Genomic DNA, 16376 nt, shown 5'->3' on the forward strand with positions numbered 1-16376 from the left:
AATCCTTAATTATTCTGAACTTTTTACCGGTAATTTAAAAATTCTCAATTATTCAAAATTTTTAATTGGTAATTAAAAAACCTTAATTATTCTGAACTTTTTACCGGTAATTTAAAAAATCTCAATTATTCCAAATTTTTAACTGGTAATTAAAAACTCTTAATTATTCTGAACTTTTTACCGGTAATTAAAAAATTCTCAATTATTCCAAATTTGTAACTGGTAATTAAAAAATCTTAATTATTCCAAACTTTTAACTGGTAATTTAAAAATTCTCAATTATTCAAAATTTTTAACTGGTAATTAAAAAATCTTAATTATTCTGAACTTTTTACCGGTAATTTAAAAATTTAAATTATTCCAAATTTTTAACTGGTAATTAAAAAATCTTAATTATTCTGAACTTTTTACCGGTAATTTAAAAAATCTCAATTATTCTGAACTTTTAACCAGTAATTAAAAAATCTCAATTATTCCACATTTTTAACTGGTAATTAAAAAAACTCAATTATTCTGAACTTTTCACCAGTAATTTAAAAATTCTCAATTATTCAAAATTTTTAACTGGTAATTAAAAAACCTTAATTATTCTGAACTTTTTACCGGTAATTTAAAAAATCTCAATTATTCCAAATTTTTAACTGGTAATTAAAAACTCTTAATTATTCTGAACTTTTTACCGGTAATTAAAAAATTCTCAATTATTCCAAATTTGTAACTGGTAATTAAAAAATCTTAATTATTCTGAACTTTTTACCGGTAATTTAAAAAATTTAAATTATTCCAAATTTTTAACTGGTAATTAAAAACTCTTAATTATTCTGAACTTTTTACCGGTAATTAAAAAATTCTCAATTATTCCAAATTTTTAACTGGTAATTAAAAAATCTTAATTATTCTGAACTTTTTACCGGTAATTTAAAAAATCTCAATTATTCTGAACTTTTTACCGGTAATTTAAAAAATCTCAATTATTCCAAATTTTTAACTGGTAATTAAAAACTCTTAATTATTCTGAACTTTTTACCGGTAATTAAAAAATTCTCAATTATTCCAAATTTGTAACTGGTAATTAAAAAATCTTAATTATTCTGAACTTTTTACCGGTAATTTAAAAAATTTAAATTATTCCAAATTTTTAACTGGTAATTAAAAACTCTTAATTATTCTGAACTTTTTACCGGTAATTAAAAAATTCTCAATTATTCCAAATTTTTAACTGGTAATTAAAAAATCTTAATTATTCTGAACTTTTTACCGGTAATTTAAAAAATCTCAATTATTCTGAACTTTTAACCAGTAATTAAAAAATCTCAATTATTCCACATTTTTAACTGGTAATTAAAAAATCTCAATTATTCTGAACTTTTCACCAGTAATTTAAAAAATCTCAATTATTCCACATTTTTAACTGGTAATTAAAAAAAAAAAATCTTAATTATTCCAAACTTTTCACCAGTAATTAAAAAAAATCTAAATTTTTCCAATTCTTTTACCAGTAATGAAAAAAATCTCAATTATTCCAAACTTTTCACTGGTAATTAAAAAATCTCTTTTGCTCATTTTCTTCAGTGTTTTACAGATTAAAAAGTCGCACCTTTGGACCAGGCAATCCGTAACCAGTCTCTCCCATCGGTCCGGGAGGACCCGTGGGACCCACATCACCCTGAAGGCAAAAGGAGATGAGGTCATAGCATTTCTTAACTCTGTTTTATAGCTAAGTTGGCTATGATGAATGTGAAACTGAAACATTCTGATTCATTGTGTTGGCAGTGGGCCTTCCTGCCTGTAGGGTGTGGCACAGCGGTAGTAGCTTGGCTTTCTTACCTTTGGTCCTGCAAGAGCACGTCCAGGTAATCCCGGCATGCCCAGCCTTCCTGGTACACCTGGCTCTCCCTGAAAAGAAACAGTATAATGTTCCTATGACGTAACTGCAGTACTTCTACTATGTGAAAAACCACAAGCATTTTATTGCACTGTTACGTCAAACAATGAATAGTTTTGTACGCTAGGAGCCAAAAAATCATGCAGTTTTTCTCACATTTCATTAAAATATTATTATATTTAGTTCCTTTAGTTATTCTCTGTAGAGCACAACAGTAAGGTTCTGGAAACTGCATTCTTTTTCTCCCTGTACAATCTTTTTAATTTAAGAAAAAAAAACTTTTACAATAAACGTATACTACCGTTCAAAAGTCTGGGTCGGTAAGATTTTTAAATGTCTCACCAAGGCTGCATTTATTCGATCAAAAATACAGTAAAACAGTAATATTGTGAAATATTATTACAATTTAAAATAATTGTTTTCTAATTGAAATATATGTTATTCTTGTGATCAAAGCTGATCCATCAGAAATCATTCTAATATGATGATTTGCTGCTCAAGAAACATTTATTATTATTATCAATGTGGGAAAGAGTTATGCTCCTTTTGGAGGAAAATCTGATGTTTTCACCCCCAAGATTGAATAGAAAGATTGAATAGTTTCATTTATTTGAAATATAAATTTCTTACATTATAAAAGTCTTTACTGTCACTTTTGTTTAATTTTATGCATCACTGCTGAATATAAATATTAATTTCTTTGACCCCAAACTTTTGAACAGTACTGCGATAGTGCATATATTGCAAAATATACTGTATTTTATAATTATGCTCAATGACTGCAAGTCAATAGTTGTATTGGAAAAATCATGTGCGTGGCTTCATGAGCATTTTTGTCTCTATCTTTGATTTTCATATACTTTTCATTCATGTTGTAATTCATCTTGGACTTGGTTGCTTTAGTTCATTGCTTAGTTATTTGTCATGTAATTGAATCATTTTTTGTAATGCCTATGGAGAAATTGAGAATCTACTTCCAGAACCAAAGTTGTGCTTTATTTTGTTAATAGATATTCTCACCTTTGATCCTGAGGGGCCACTTATGCCAGGAGAACCTGGCAACCCTCGAACGCCACGTTGGCCCTGATCTCCCTATTAAGATTACAACATAGAATATCAATCAACACATACTGATGTAATGACACATGATATTGCCTTTTTTGACATCAACCAATCACAAGACACTCATATAGAAAGAAACTCTGACACTATTGAATATTAAAAAGATTAATGAATGAAGTACCTTCTCTCCTTGAGTGCCAATTCCTGGAGCCCCTTCAGGTCCCCTCAAACCTGATGCCCCAGGCTCACCCTGATTGAAGAGAAACACAATAGAAGGAATATAATGTCTTCCCCATGAGGTTTTGCAATGCATTCAATATCCAGTGTACTTATTTGCTCAGAGACAAATCAGATATCTAAGAGAAAATTAAAAACAGCAGAACCCTCATTCAAAATAGATGACTTCACACCAGTCCAGATATCAGAAAGTTGAGTTACCTTTTGTCCTGGAGCACCGTCCTCCCCGGGAAGTCCAGGCACCCCAGCCAGTCCAGATGCACCAGGCTCACCCTGAAGAAATAATATCAGTACTTAGTATCACCTAGAGATGTGCTCGAAGCTGAATAGTATGTTCGGAAAGGAAATGACGCATTCTACGGAGTGATGGAAAAAATATATTTCAATGCTTTTGAGTTATATAGTTGTGTAAATATATAGTATATAATTTGCGGACATCAGGGAGCTGCTATCAATAAAAGCGGGCTTTTGAAATCACCTTTGAATGCAAGTTTGCTTTTTACTTTTGCTTTTTAATTCGTGATCATGTGTACTCTGTGTATAGGGAGCACCGGTACTGATCGCTCCTTTTACAGGATAAGATATTTGCCAATGACGCTCGGGATCTGTTGCGGACCAAATCCTCCGATATCGTCTTGTCAGTCATCTCTTCACGTGATAAGTGAAATCTGATCAACTGTGATGTAAATGTCCCGCAGCAAGCCTAACTATAGTGGTTCTCAAACTTTTTTCCCAGTGGGCCGCACAATGGTCCAAGTGCAAGTCTCACGGTCCGCATATAATTTACTTATGACGTCACCAATGCAAACCAATCAGATTTAATGTTGTGGTATTAGCAGATAATACTATTATTATACTTAGATGTTGCACACAATAAATAACAAATAAAAACTAACTTACTGACATTAGCTTTACAATAATAATCAGTAATGCTCAATGAACACACAAACTGTATATACAATCACTTTAAGTTGCTATTTAATTCTGTATGACTTTATGACTCTCTTCAACATCATCGCAATAGTCACCAAACAATCACATAAATGCCTTAATAAGCAAATATTACTGAGCTCTTTTTACAAACAACGAGTGCACTGTAGGCTAATTACAATCTCTGACGATATCAAGCTTTCTGTCATGTCGCAATCCCTCGCGCAGCATCGGATCCGCTAGCGCGCGGCCGAGTTGGGCTCATCCAGCCGCGGGTGCGCTGATGCGGTTATTTTTACTGATTTAAAATACATCAATCAAACACATCGAATTCACAGTTCATTCTTTTGAAATTGTAGGTTTTGCTTATCAAGTAGGCTACTTTACTACAGAGCAAACAGGAAGGCTGCCCATCTCGCTCATTAACAGCAAACTGATTCTTCCATTCTTCTTACCTTTATTGCTGATGCTGCGACTCTTCTTGTTTGCTTGTGTTCCTTCATTTTATCTTCCACATTTAGTTTTTCTCCTTTAATAACAAATTTGACCATTTTGAGGCTTAAATTTACAAAATTAATGGCTACTGTTTGAACTCTTCCTAAGCGCGCACTTTGTTTGTTTCGTTAACTGAGTGATTGCGTCATTAGCCTACATTGGCTGATGTCTGAAAATAATAAATGCTCACCCAAATTATTTTATATGACAAATAAAGCATTATAGCTCATTTATATTTTTTTAATTCACTTTAATTTAAATTTTAAAACAAAAATAAATTGTATGCTAATTTTTTTTTATTATTATTATTATTGTGGTCGGCATATCGCGGGCCGCATTTACATTTGTGACGGGCTGCAGGTTGAGAACCACTGCTCCACACCCATTCAAACGCTTACTGCGCGTGAAGTGTCGCGTCGCGCAACTCTCGCCCAATTACATCAAAAGTAGCCTATATGCTCACTGGATGTCATGGCAACTGAATCACGGAGGAAAACTTTAAATATCTCGCCTTCGCTTTAATTTCGGACCATCTCCAAAAAGACATAAAACACTAAACAAATGATTTTGACATGCGTTTATCAAAGTAGGAAATCCAGAATTTTAATCCCTTACACACAATTACTGCTGTTGAAATACGAAATGGAGGCGGGTCCGGATTGAATCCCCTCCGGGTCCTGATCCGGACCGGAGTCCGGACTTTGAGAAGTGCTGCTTTAGGGGCTCCGTAGAATGCGTTAATCATTTTCCGTGCATTTCCAAATTCAGAATTAGGCTTCAGGCACATCCCTAGTATCACCTAAATTATTCATCATGGTCTAAAATTTGCTTCCATCCTGAATGGACCTTTTTGTTGAGATTATTAAGAATACAGACCTTTGCTCCAGGTTCACCCTGCCCTCTCTCTCCTGGCGCCCCCATCTCGCCTGGTAAACCTTGATCTCCCTAGGAAAAAACGGAAAATAGTCAAAAGATTAAGCCAAGAACAAATGTAACACTTCCTTTTACAGTTTTCCATGAATTACATTATTCTTATCAGTCTTTAGCAGTACCAACCTTGGAACCAGGGAAGCCCTCTCCTGGTGGTCCTCTACCTCCTGGAGGCCCCCTCGGACCCTCAACACCCTGATATTGAGAAATAATACATCAGAAAACCCATGATCACTCACTAATAATGATTGTGCTAGAAATAATCAGTAGCTCCTCACTGCACAACACGAGATCCAGGATCCAGATCCAGGGGTTGGAGATGGGTAGGTTTAGGAATCAGGGGGTGGAGACGGGTAGGTTTAGGGATATGTAAAGTAGGAGGAGATGGATCCAGATCCAGGGGGTGGAGATGGGTAGGTTTAGGGATATGTAAAGTAGGAGGAGATGGATCCAGATCCAGGGAGAGGAGATGGGTAGGTTTAGGGATATGTAAAGTGGGAGGAGATGGATCCAGATCCAGGGGATGGAGATGGGTAGGTTTAGGGATATGTAAAGTAGGAGGAGATGGATCCAGATCCAGGGAGAGGAGATGGGTAGGTTTAGGGATCAGGGGGTGGAGACGGGTAGGTTTATGGATATGTAAAGTGGGAGGAGTTGGATCCAGATCCAGGGAGTGGAGATGGGTATGTTTAGGAATCAGGGGGTAGAGACGGGTAGGTTTAGGGATATGTAAAGTGGGAAGAGTTGGATCCAGACCCAGGGGGTGGAGATGGGTAGGTTTAGGAATCAGGGGGTAGAGATGGGTAGGTTTAGGGATATGTAAAGTGGGAAGAGTTGGATCCAGATCCAGGGGGTGGAGATGGGTATGTTTAGGAATCGGGGGTAGAGACAGGTAGGTTTAGGAATCAGGGGGTGGAGACGGGTAGGTTTAGGAATCAGGGGGTGGAGATGGGTAGGTTTATGGATATGTAAACTGGGAGGAGTTGGATCCAGATCCAGGGGTTGGAGATGGGTAGGTTTAGGAATCAGGGGGTGGAAACGGGTAGGTTTAGGGATATGTAAAGTGGGAAGAGTTGGATCCAGATCCAGGGGGTGGAGATGGGTATGTTTAGGAATCAGGGAGTAGAAATGGATAGGTTTAGGGATCAGGGGGTGGAGATGGGTAGGTTTAGGAATCAGGGGGTGGAGACGGGTAGGTTTAGGGATATGTAAAGTGGGAGGAGTTGGATCCAGATCCAGGGGTGGAGATGGGTAGGTTTAGGAATCAGGGGGTGGAGACGGGTAGGTTTAGGGATATGTAAAGTGGGAGGAGTTGGATCCAGATCCAGGGGGTGGAGATGGGTAGGTTTAGGAATCAGGGGGTGGAGATGGGTAGGTTTAGGGATATGTAAAGTGGGAGGAGTTGGATCCAGATCCACGAGGTGGAGATGAGCAGGTTTAGGAATCAGGGGGTGGAGACGGGTAAGTTTAGGAATCAGGGGGTGGAGATGGGCAGGTTTAGGGATATGTAAAGTGGGAGGAGTTGGATCCAGATCCAGGGGGTGGAGATGGGTAGGTTTAGGAATCAGGGGGTGGAGACGGGTAGGTTTAGGGATATGTAAAGTGGGAGGAGTTGGATCCAGATCCAGGGGGTGGAGATGGGTAGGTTTAGGAATCAGGGGGTGGAGATGGGTAGGTTTAGGGATGTGTAAAGTGGGAGGAGTTGGATCCAGATCCACGAGGTGGAGATGGGTAGGTTTAGGAATCAGGGGGTGGAGACGGGTAAGTTTAGGAATCAGGGGGTGGAGATGGGTAGGTTTAGGGATATGTAAAGTGGGAGGAGTTGGATTCAGATCCAGGGGGTGGAAATGGGAAGGTTTAGGAATCAGGGGGTGGAGACGGGTAGGTTTAGGGACATGTAAAGTGGGAAGAGTTGGATCCAGATCCAGGGATTGGAGATGGGTATGTTTAGGAATCAGGGGGTAGAGATGGGTAGGTTTAGGAATCAGGGGGTGGAGATGGGTAGGTTTAGGTATATGTAAAGTGGAATGAGTTGGATTCAGATCCAGGGGCTGGAAATGGGAAGGTTTAGGGATCAGGGGGTGGAGACAGGGTAGGTTCAGAAATATGTAAAGTGGGAGGATTTGGATCTAGATCTGGTGTTCTGCAGTGAGGACCATCTCGAAATAATAATCTCCTTTTGCATTTAAAAAAAACATAGGAAAAGTCTTTTATGCTTTTTTATGGTTTTTAACGCCAAAAGAGGGTTTGACCTGGCGCAACCTGTTTGTAAATCTGGCCCTATATATGTTATAAAATAATGCCACTTCCATGTGCTTCTTCTCAATTTATTGGACCCTGTAAATAAGTCAAGGATAGTTAAGAACACATAAGTCAAGGAAGAACACATTGTATCACCTTTTCTCCCTGAATGCCAAGCCCTGTAAGTCCAATTGGTCCTGGCAAACCTGGAGGCCCCAGCTCACCCTGAAGACACAAAGAGGATGAGTCAGTTTCAGATGAAACCGAATAAAACGGCTCTAAAATATTCTGATAATGAATTTATGAGAATATTAACCTGTATATTTTGAGCTTAAGAAATGACTGGTGTTTTATTTCTCTACTAGCAGGTGAGCAGGACTCATTTTTTCCCACAGTAACTTGAGCTGTACCGCCCTCCCATCTGCTCTTTCTCGCCCTCTATCACAGCATGTTAATGGGAACGTAGGGCTACTTTACATACTTCATTAAGTCTTTTGTGTGTCATAGATGGTGTGGTTGTGTGAATCCCATTCATGGGCTAATATATTTACAGCCCACCTTATCGCCTTTGATTCCCAGGCCCGGTTGTCCTCTTGGTCCCTTCGGCCCTTCCAGACCCCGGTCCCCCTGTCAAACAAAAGAGGCGTCATTAGCCCAGTGTCTCTGAAATACTAACCTCCCTTTCTTTGCCATTCAGATGCATTTACTGCACTGCACATATTGCTTCTTTGTCTATTGAAAATGCTCATTAAAGGATTTCAGACTGATAATAATACAGTGCAATCCCTCAGTGAGCCTCAATTGTTGTTTTTCCAAAGTGGCTCAAATGGTCTGACGGCAGGTTGAACTGATAAGGAGTAAATTAGACCTAATCCAGGATTTGTTTATCTTGGAATTATTTTAATATAATAAACACTACTTAATCAAAATAGAACCTTAACCACTGATGAATTCCAGTATTATTTTGGTATTATTTATATACTATTGTAGTATTTGGTAATATTTTAAATTAGCTTTTATTTTTATATTTTCAGTTTTTATTTTCATTTTAGTAATTTTGTCATTTGCTTTTATCATTTTTATTTGTTTTTTTATATTTCTATTTAGTTTGCATTTATTTATATTTCGTTTTAATAATTTTAGTACTTCAACATATTTAAACTTTATTTCAGTTAGTTGAAAACTTATTTTTAAAGGGTTTAGTTAACAATAATACTTAAAGATAAAGTAATATTATAAAGATTTATGATAATGCATTGCATTTGATACATCTGCATCCAAATGAATCCAAAGTAATAAAAACATTTTATGTAAAGGGTTTTCTTTTGCTTTGTTTGCTGTGGACAACATTAACTTTTAGCTGATATATGCATCTCTCTCCTTTGGAAAAAATGGACCAAAAATATTGAAGACACATCTTGCAATCATGGTCATAACCATTTTATTTATTTAATTATTTTTGTCAGTCAAATACTGTTCTTCACCCTAATACCACCTGATACTAATTTGCAAGTAGCAAATCATTGTTCAGGGCTATAAGGTGAACTAAAGCTTAGCTACTGGCTATTTAAAGAAATTGACAAGCCAACTTCCTGTTTTAATGGGAAATACATCAACACAGTAAAGAAAACTGAGCTTGACAAAACATTTCATGACAAGATGTTTTAATAATGAACTTCAGAAGCAAAAATGGTGTTAGAGCTGATAAGTTCAGTTCATTTCTGTGAATCAGTTCAAATTGTTTGCATGAATCGGTTCAAAATTTAACTTGTTTGCATCATCATGAATACGAAATATCACAAAGTAATGACACAATTTAGTTTAGCTACTGTATGAAGGTTTTCAAAGTGCTGAGGTACAGACATGCAGACGTGAATCAAGTTTCTTTGCTATATTTTTCACTTATGGTAATATTTTATATGCAGTTCTGGCTTTGATGTACTGAAGATCTAGTTAGACTTCTAACATTGCAAAGAAGCTTAATAGAGGTCAAGGAAATCCATTAAATTCTGTCTCGTGTTCTCCGGCTGGTAATGCTCAGCTAATTTATCTGTGAACACACATTAATTAATAGCCTTGGGTTTTGAAATGAGGATTTACCAAGGGCTTTGAGCCTTTAATGAGGTATATTAAAAAAAATTACAAGTCTTGAATTTGTTTACTTAGATCTTGTGAGATTGCCTTTGGCTGCTACAAATCTCCAGGTAGATTAAAGAGCAGAGAGTGACATTAGTGAGAACATTAGTGGGTTTTTGGTCTAGCCTTACCTTTGGACCTGGAAAACCCTCTCCTAGTGGTCCTTTCTCACCTTGAACCCCCTGTGGCCCTTGAGGCCCCTGATTTCATGGAGAAATGTGAGATGTCATATAGCACCACAATGCATAATCTAATCACACTTATAATAATATGCCAAATGAATTGATTCTTGTTTCTTATAGTGGTTTTTGTATGCAGAGTTGCAGGCCTAAACAGAATGTGCTGCATTTTCTGCACTGATTTTGTGGGAAAAATCTGTGAAATGATTTTAAACATGGTACATAAATGTGTTAAATGGAGCTGAGAGTGCTACATTCTTATCAAATCAGCCAAAATTTTTAATAAATTAACATGCAAGTGACAGGGAAGCATGTGTAGAACTTTATGTTGTGCATTTAAATTCTGTTCAGATATACGGGTGTAAAGTCAGCGTGGGCTGATTAGTAAACAATATTATCGTGGAAGATGAATATTTCTGACCTTCTGCTTGTATACTTACAGGCAGACCTGGCTCGCCTATTCCTGGTGGACCCGGAGGACCTGCTCTCCCCTGAAATCCCATATCTCCCTGCAGATGGATTAGAGTGAACAATTCAAGAGTAAGAGTAAGAAATATAAAATATGACATCATATCTGAGAATCACCACAACCATTACTATCTATGTCAAGTTTTTTTTTTTTTTTTTTAATGCACATACACAATGATATTATAGAGGAATAAAATGCAAATAAATGTCAGTTGTGACTCTATATCAATCAATATGTCTTAGATGATGTCTGATGATATATAAATTCTAAGTTTTATGATCAAAGCTCTGTAGCTTTAGGGGCAAAACATAAAATGCAATGCAATACAATGATGATTGAGAGAACAAATAAATGTTCGTCAAAGGCCTGATGATCATATTTGATGATGACATTTGAACAAAAAATGCTGTGTGGATAATCATGTAAACCTAAGTTGCTTCAGTCTATTAAATGTTCATCTATAAATATTTCAACTTTTTAAAAATAAGTAAAGATTTCACAGCAAAAAGACATGAAGGGGGAACCCATCCTAATACAGCCTAAGCAAGCAAGCAAACAAATTTTATTTATATAGCACTTTTCTAAACAAATTAAAAGTGCCATAGAATGCTTTTTCGTGTAATATAAGTCTAAGGTGTCCCCTGAATGTTTCAGCTTAAAATACCCTATACATTTTTTTTTATTCAGTTTTTTTTGGGGGCATAATTATAAATGCGCTGATCCAGTGCGTGTCCCCATTAAACACTCACGCTCCCCACCCCTAAGCTCGCAACTCTATAATACGATGCATAAACAAAGTTCACACAGCTAATATAACCCTCAAAATGGATCTTTACAAATTGTTCGTCATGCAGCATACCAGAACATGTAAGTATGGTATTTATTTGGATGTTTACATTTGATTCTGAATGAGTTTGATAGTGCTCCGTGGCTAAAGCTAACATTACACACTGTTGGAGAGATTTATAAAGAATGAAGTTGTGTTTATGCATTATACAGACTGCAAGTGTTTAATAATGAAAATAGCGATGGCTCTCTTGTCTCCGTGAATACAGTAAGAAATGATGGTAACTTTAACCACATTTAACAGTACATTAGCAACATGCTAATGAAACATTTAGAAAGACACTTTACAAATATCACTAAAATATTTGCCTCATCTGCCATTTTTCGCTATTGTCCTTGCTTGCTTACCTGCATAAAGTCTGTGTGCTGCTCCAGACGTTAATACTGGCTTATCTAATGCCTTGATCATGGGCTGGCATATGCAAAATTTGGGGGTGTACATATTAATGATCCCGACTGTTGCGTCACAGTTGGTGTTATGTTGAGATTCAACTGTTCTTCAGAGGTCTTTTGCACAAATCAAATTTACATAAGAAGGAGGAAACAATGGAGTTTGAGACTCACTGTATATCATTTCCATGTACAGATCTGTACTGGTCTAAGCTGGTCTTACATCCTGGCCAAGCTTTTATTATGGTGGTTTATCAGGGCTGCGTTTCCCAAAGCCAACTATAGTGTCAAGTTCTGTCGTTACCATCACAGTTCAATGGAACTTGCGACCATATTTGGCTGATGATGCTTTTGGGAAATGCAACCCTGGTCTCCTAGCCTGATCAACTGAAAAGTGACCCAAACTTTTCAAGGCTGAGAGACCATTTTAAGATGTTTTTCCAGCTTTAAAGTCTGATTGTTTGTGGTGATGTATGAGAATTTAAGTGTATTTGCAGTAAAATGAAAAAGAAAAGAGAAAAGATATATTTGGCTGACCTTTGGTCCAGGAAGTCCTATTCCACTGTCGCCCTGTATTCCAGGTGGGCCAGCAGGGCCACGCTCACCCTGTGATTAATTAGAAAACAAAAACAAATCTAATACAAATATCACATTCTTTATTAGTTATGGAAGAATTTTTTCACTGTGTGAAATCTATATGCAATAAGAGTTTCTTGTGAGATCCTTTATCAGATATCAAGTATGTAGTTATATAAATTCAAGTTTACATTTAAATTCAAGTTGTCATCTCAGAGAAACATTAAAGGAATGTTCTGTGTTCAGTATAACTTGAACTCTATGGACAATATCTGTGATATGCTGTTAATAATCACTGAAAATAATTGCAACTCATCCCTCAGTTTGTACAAACATAACTTAAAATGGTGCTGCAAACTTACAATGGATCCACTTCCACTGAAAACACGTGAATGTCAACGAGCAGAATTTATTTTCTGTGGAAATCGAAAGTAGGTCACAGATTCTGTCAATAGAGCTTAAGTTGAATTTAACCAGGAATGTTTCTTTTACACAACCTTCAGTCAGAACGTTATATGACGTGCATGCAAATGAAGTTACTCAATATTCGTAGTTCAGGGGTCATTTTTAGAAAATGTGCTAATGCTTCCAGTAGGTTACCTTACTATACTTAATATGAACAAATAAATAAATAAACAAAAAAAAACATTTTTTCATGGTAAGTATGGTAAGGTAACCTACTGGAAGCATTAGCACATTTTCTAAAAATTACACATTATATCTCTCTCTCTCTCTCTATATATATATATATAAAAAAAAATATATATATATATACACTGATCAGGCATAACATTATGATCACTGACAGGTGAAGTGAATAACACTGATTATCTCTTCATCACGGCTCCTGTTAGTGGGTGGGATATTAGGCAGCAAGCGAACATTTTGTCCTCAAAGTTGATGTTTTAGCAGGAAAAATGGGCAAGCACCAAATTGTGATGGCTAGACGACTGGGTCAGAGCATCTCCAAAACTGCAGCTCTTGTGGGGTGTTCCCGGTCTGCAGTGGTCAGTATCTATCAAAAGTGCTCCAAGGAAGGAACAGTGGTGAACCGGCGACAGGGTCATGGGCGGCCGAGGCTCATTGATGCACGTGAGGAGCGAAGGCTGGCCCGTGTGGTCCGATCCAACAGACGGTCTACTATAGCTCAAAAACTGCTCAAGAAGTTAATGCTGGTTCTGATAGAAAGGTGTCAGAATACACAGTGCATCACAGTTTGTTGTGTATGGGGCTGCATAGCTGCAGATCAGTCAGGGTGCCCTTGCTGACCCCTGTCCACCGCCGAAAGCGCCAACAGTGGACACGTGAGCATCAGAACTAGACCACAGAGCAATGGAAGAAGGTGGCCTTGTCTGATGAATCACGTTTTTTTTTACATCACGTGAATGGCTGGGTGCGTGTGCGTCGCTTACCTGGGGAACACATGGCACCAGGATGCATTATGGGAAGAAGGCAGTGTGATGTTTTGGGCAATGTTCTGCTGGGAAACCTTGGGTCCTGCCATCCGTGTGGATGTTACTTTGACACGTACCACCTACCTAAGCATTGTTGCAGATCATGAACACCCTTTCATGGAAACGGTATTCCCTGGTGGCTGTGGCCTCTTTCAGCAGGATAATGCTCCTGCCACAAAGCAGAAATGGTTCAGGAATGGTTTGAGGAGCACAACAATGAGTTTGAGGTGTTGACTTGGCCTCCAAATTCCCCAGATCTCAATCCAATCGAGCATCTGTGGGATGTGATCCAAGTCAGATCCATGGAGGCTCCACCTCACAACTTACAGGACTTAAAGGATCTGCTGATAACATCTTGGTGTCAGATACCACAGCACACCTTCAGGGGTCTAGAGGAGTCCATGCCTCGGCGGGTCAGGGCTGTTTTGGCAGCAAAAGGGGGACCAACACAATATTAGGAAGGTGGTCATAATGTTATGCCTGATCAGTATATATATATAATTAATCACCTCAAACTTCAAAAATACTACAAGAATAATAATTATTATAAAGAGGGGTTAGCGTCTGAACCAGAGTTACGATTCCTGTCCACATTAAAGGTATTGTTCAATCTGTTGCATTATCAGCTTTTATTTAAGCATGATTTTCAAATAGGACCATATAGACATTATCTGTTGTCAAAAAAAGTACAATCCAATATAAACAAGTAAGTCAGCATGAGCAGTCACAAATCTGCTCATGACATTTACAGTTTTCACTTCACTGTGCTGCATTCTCTTTGTTTACGTCATCTGCGTGTCTGTGCATGAAGAGAACACATTTACATTTTGCACAGCATTTTTCCATCATGCACATTTCTACTGTTATTAGCTACCATGACAATAATCTCAGCCCACCCACGGACCACCCCTAATCCGTTTGCTGACCTGACAAGCACTTTCAAGTTACATTATCTCATTGTTTGACTTTTAAGCTTAGTAGTAAGGGTTTATTATTATCCAAATAATAATGGCAGTCTATTATTGTGGTATCATCTATTTTTAGGTGAATCTTCCTCTAAAAACAAAACAAGCTGTGATTCATATCGGTCTGTGACACTAGCTGTGAACCCGTGCATGTGACTGTGCCCTGGTTAGTGAGGACAGCTGTTTAAACCTCTGAATGCTTCCTGTTGTTAAATTAAACAAGAGGAAACTACTAGCAGAGCAGCAGGCTTCACTACAGGCATCTATTAAAAGAAATCCAAAACGTGTCAAAACACGTACATCTTCGACCCTCTTTTTGAGCACAAGACTTAAACTAAAATGGCTGCCGCTCATGAACCCTTTGCACTGCAGACATAACCATTGTCTCTTTTGAAAGAAGACACTTGGGAGATTATTGTCCAAAATTCAGAAATAAAGGATTAGTTCACCCAACAATGAAATTATATTTAAAAAAAAAAATCAGGATGAGAAATAGTAAGAAAATTTCAAATGCAGTGTGAAGGGATGCATGATTCTTTTACATAAACATACTGTACAAGACACTGGCCTAGAAACACAATGGAGTGAAAGCCTTATGTAAGACTTTTCTGCACCTCAGAGTGCATCATTTATTTGAAAATGGACACGAATGAGAGGTCCTTTTAAAGAAATGTGAAGTAAACAACTGAATGCATCAATATTTCTCATTCACTTTGGCATAAACATTCTAATGGATTTTATCTAATGGATGTAGCAAACAAACAAGCCTCCAACGCGTGGTTTTTCTCACGCACGCTAACATGCTGAACAAGTGATGGCTTTTGGAGTCATGGGAAACCGTGAAACTTTTCCAGGTGTGCTTGTTAAATGTGATGAACTGAATTTTTCAGGATAATAGTTTGTGATTATAAGGCACAGACCTTCTTGCCCTGTGGGCCCTCTGGTCCGATGTCACCCTGTGGTCCTGGTAAACCCTGCAGGGGAAACATGAAATAGTATGTTACAGTAGCGTGAACATTTGAATGATGTCTCTGGGGATGTGTAGCATTATCTGTAGACACCAAAGCATTATGCAGCTTTATAATGCAGTAAAATGTTTTGCTATTTTAATCATATGTTGGGTGAAGTTCAAGATGTTTGAACATTTATCTCCTCTGAAATAAGCTCTGAGATTTAGTTTTAAATGAATGGTACAAACATCTGTCTCAGGTGATCAATGCTAAATACAGGTGTAAACAGGCTCTAAAACATTCTGTTATTGGTCACTCCAAACCACATTTGCATATTCAGTCAGCAGCAAAGGACCGCCTGCTAACCTGTCAATCAACCATAGTGCTACCCCAGCTAACAGAAAAGTTCTAAGAACGTTTTGCTAATGTTCCCATTAAGTTATGAAAACATTATTTCTGAATGTTCACAGAAAGTTCAAATGTCCGATTTTTTTACATGTTTTAAAATGTTTTTTCTTGGTTATGTAAACGTTAAGGGAACATTCTGTTTTATCACTCTTTAAACATGTTACTGTGGCATGTTTCCGCCACTAAATAAAAAAATAAAAAAGGTAATTAAAAAGGTAAAAGT

The 16376-nt window shown here is 37.3% G+C and overlaps 1 protein-coding gene and 1 long non-coding RNA gene across 2 annotated transcripts in view; one reads left to right on the forward strand and one right to left on the reverse strand.

The window, feature by feature from the left end:
* The window catches only part of col28a2a (collagen, type XXVIII, alpha 2a), a 51437-nt gene that overhangs the window by 13367 nt on the left and 21694 nt on the right, over positions 1 to 16376 (reverse strand). The window contains exons 11-23 of the mRNA XM_048194614.1: positions 15716 to 15769; positions 12338 to 12406; positions 10536 to 10604; positions 10048 to 10116; positions 8339 to 8407; positions 7937 to 8005; positions 5666 to 5734; positions 5486 to 5554; positions 3386 to 3457; positions 3129 to 3197; positions 2906 to 2977; positions 1828 to 1896; positions 1598 to 1666 (exon numbers count right to left, since the gene is read on the reverse strand). Of these exons, the coding sequence (XP_048050571.1) occupies positions 1598 to 1666; positions 1828 to 1896; positions 2906 to 2977; positions 3129 to 3197; positions 3386 to 3457; positions 5486 to 5554; positions 5666 to 5734; positions 7937 to 8005; positions 8339 to 8407; positions 10048 to 10116; positions 10536 to 10604; positions 12338 to 12406; positions 15716 to 15769 (888 nt within the window). The remainder of the gene's footprint in view (positions 1 to 1597; positions 1667 to 1827; positions 1897 to 2905; positions 2978 to 3128; positions 3198 to 3385; positions 3458 to 5485; positions 5555 to 5665; positions 5735 to 7936; positions 8006 to 8338; positions 8408 to 10047; positions 10117 to 10535; positions 10605 to 12337; positions 12407 to 15715; positions 15770 to 16376) is intronic.
* On the forward strand, positions 1360 to 11315 carry LOC125270729. Its single transcript, XR_007185442.1, has 3 exons — positions 1360 to 1687; positions 1774 to 1853; positions 10538 to 11315. It is a non-coding gene; the product is annotated as an uncharacterized LOC125270729 (long non-coding RNA).

This window comes from Megalobrama amblycephala, linkage group LG6 (assembly GCF_018812025.1).
Source record: "Megalobrama amblycephala isolate DHTTF-2021 linkage group LG6, ASM1881202v1, whole genome shotgun sequence".
NCBI classification, from domain to species: domain Eukaryota; kingdom Metazoa; phylum Chordata; class Actinopteri; order Cypriniformes; family Xenocyprididae; genus Megalobrama; species Megalobrama amblycephala.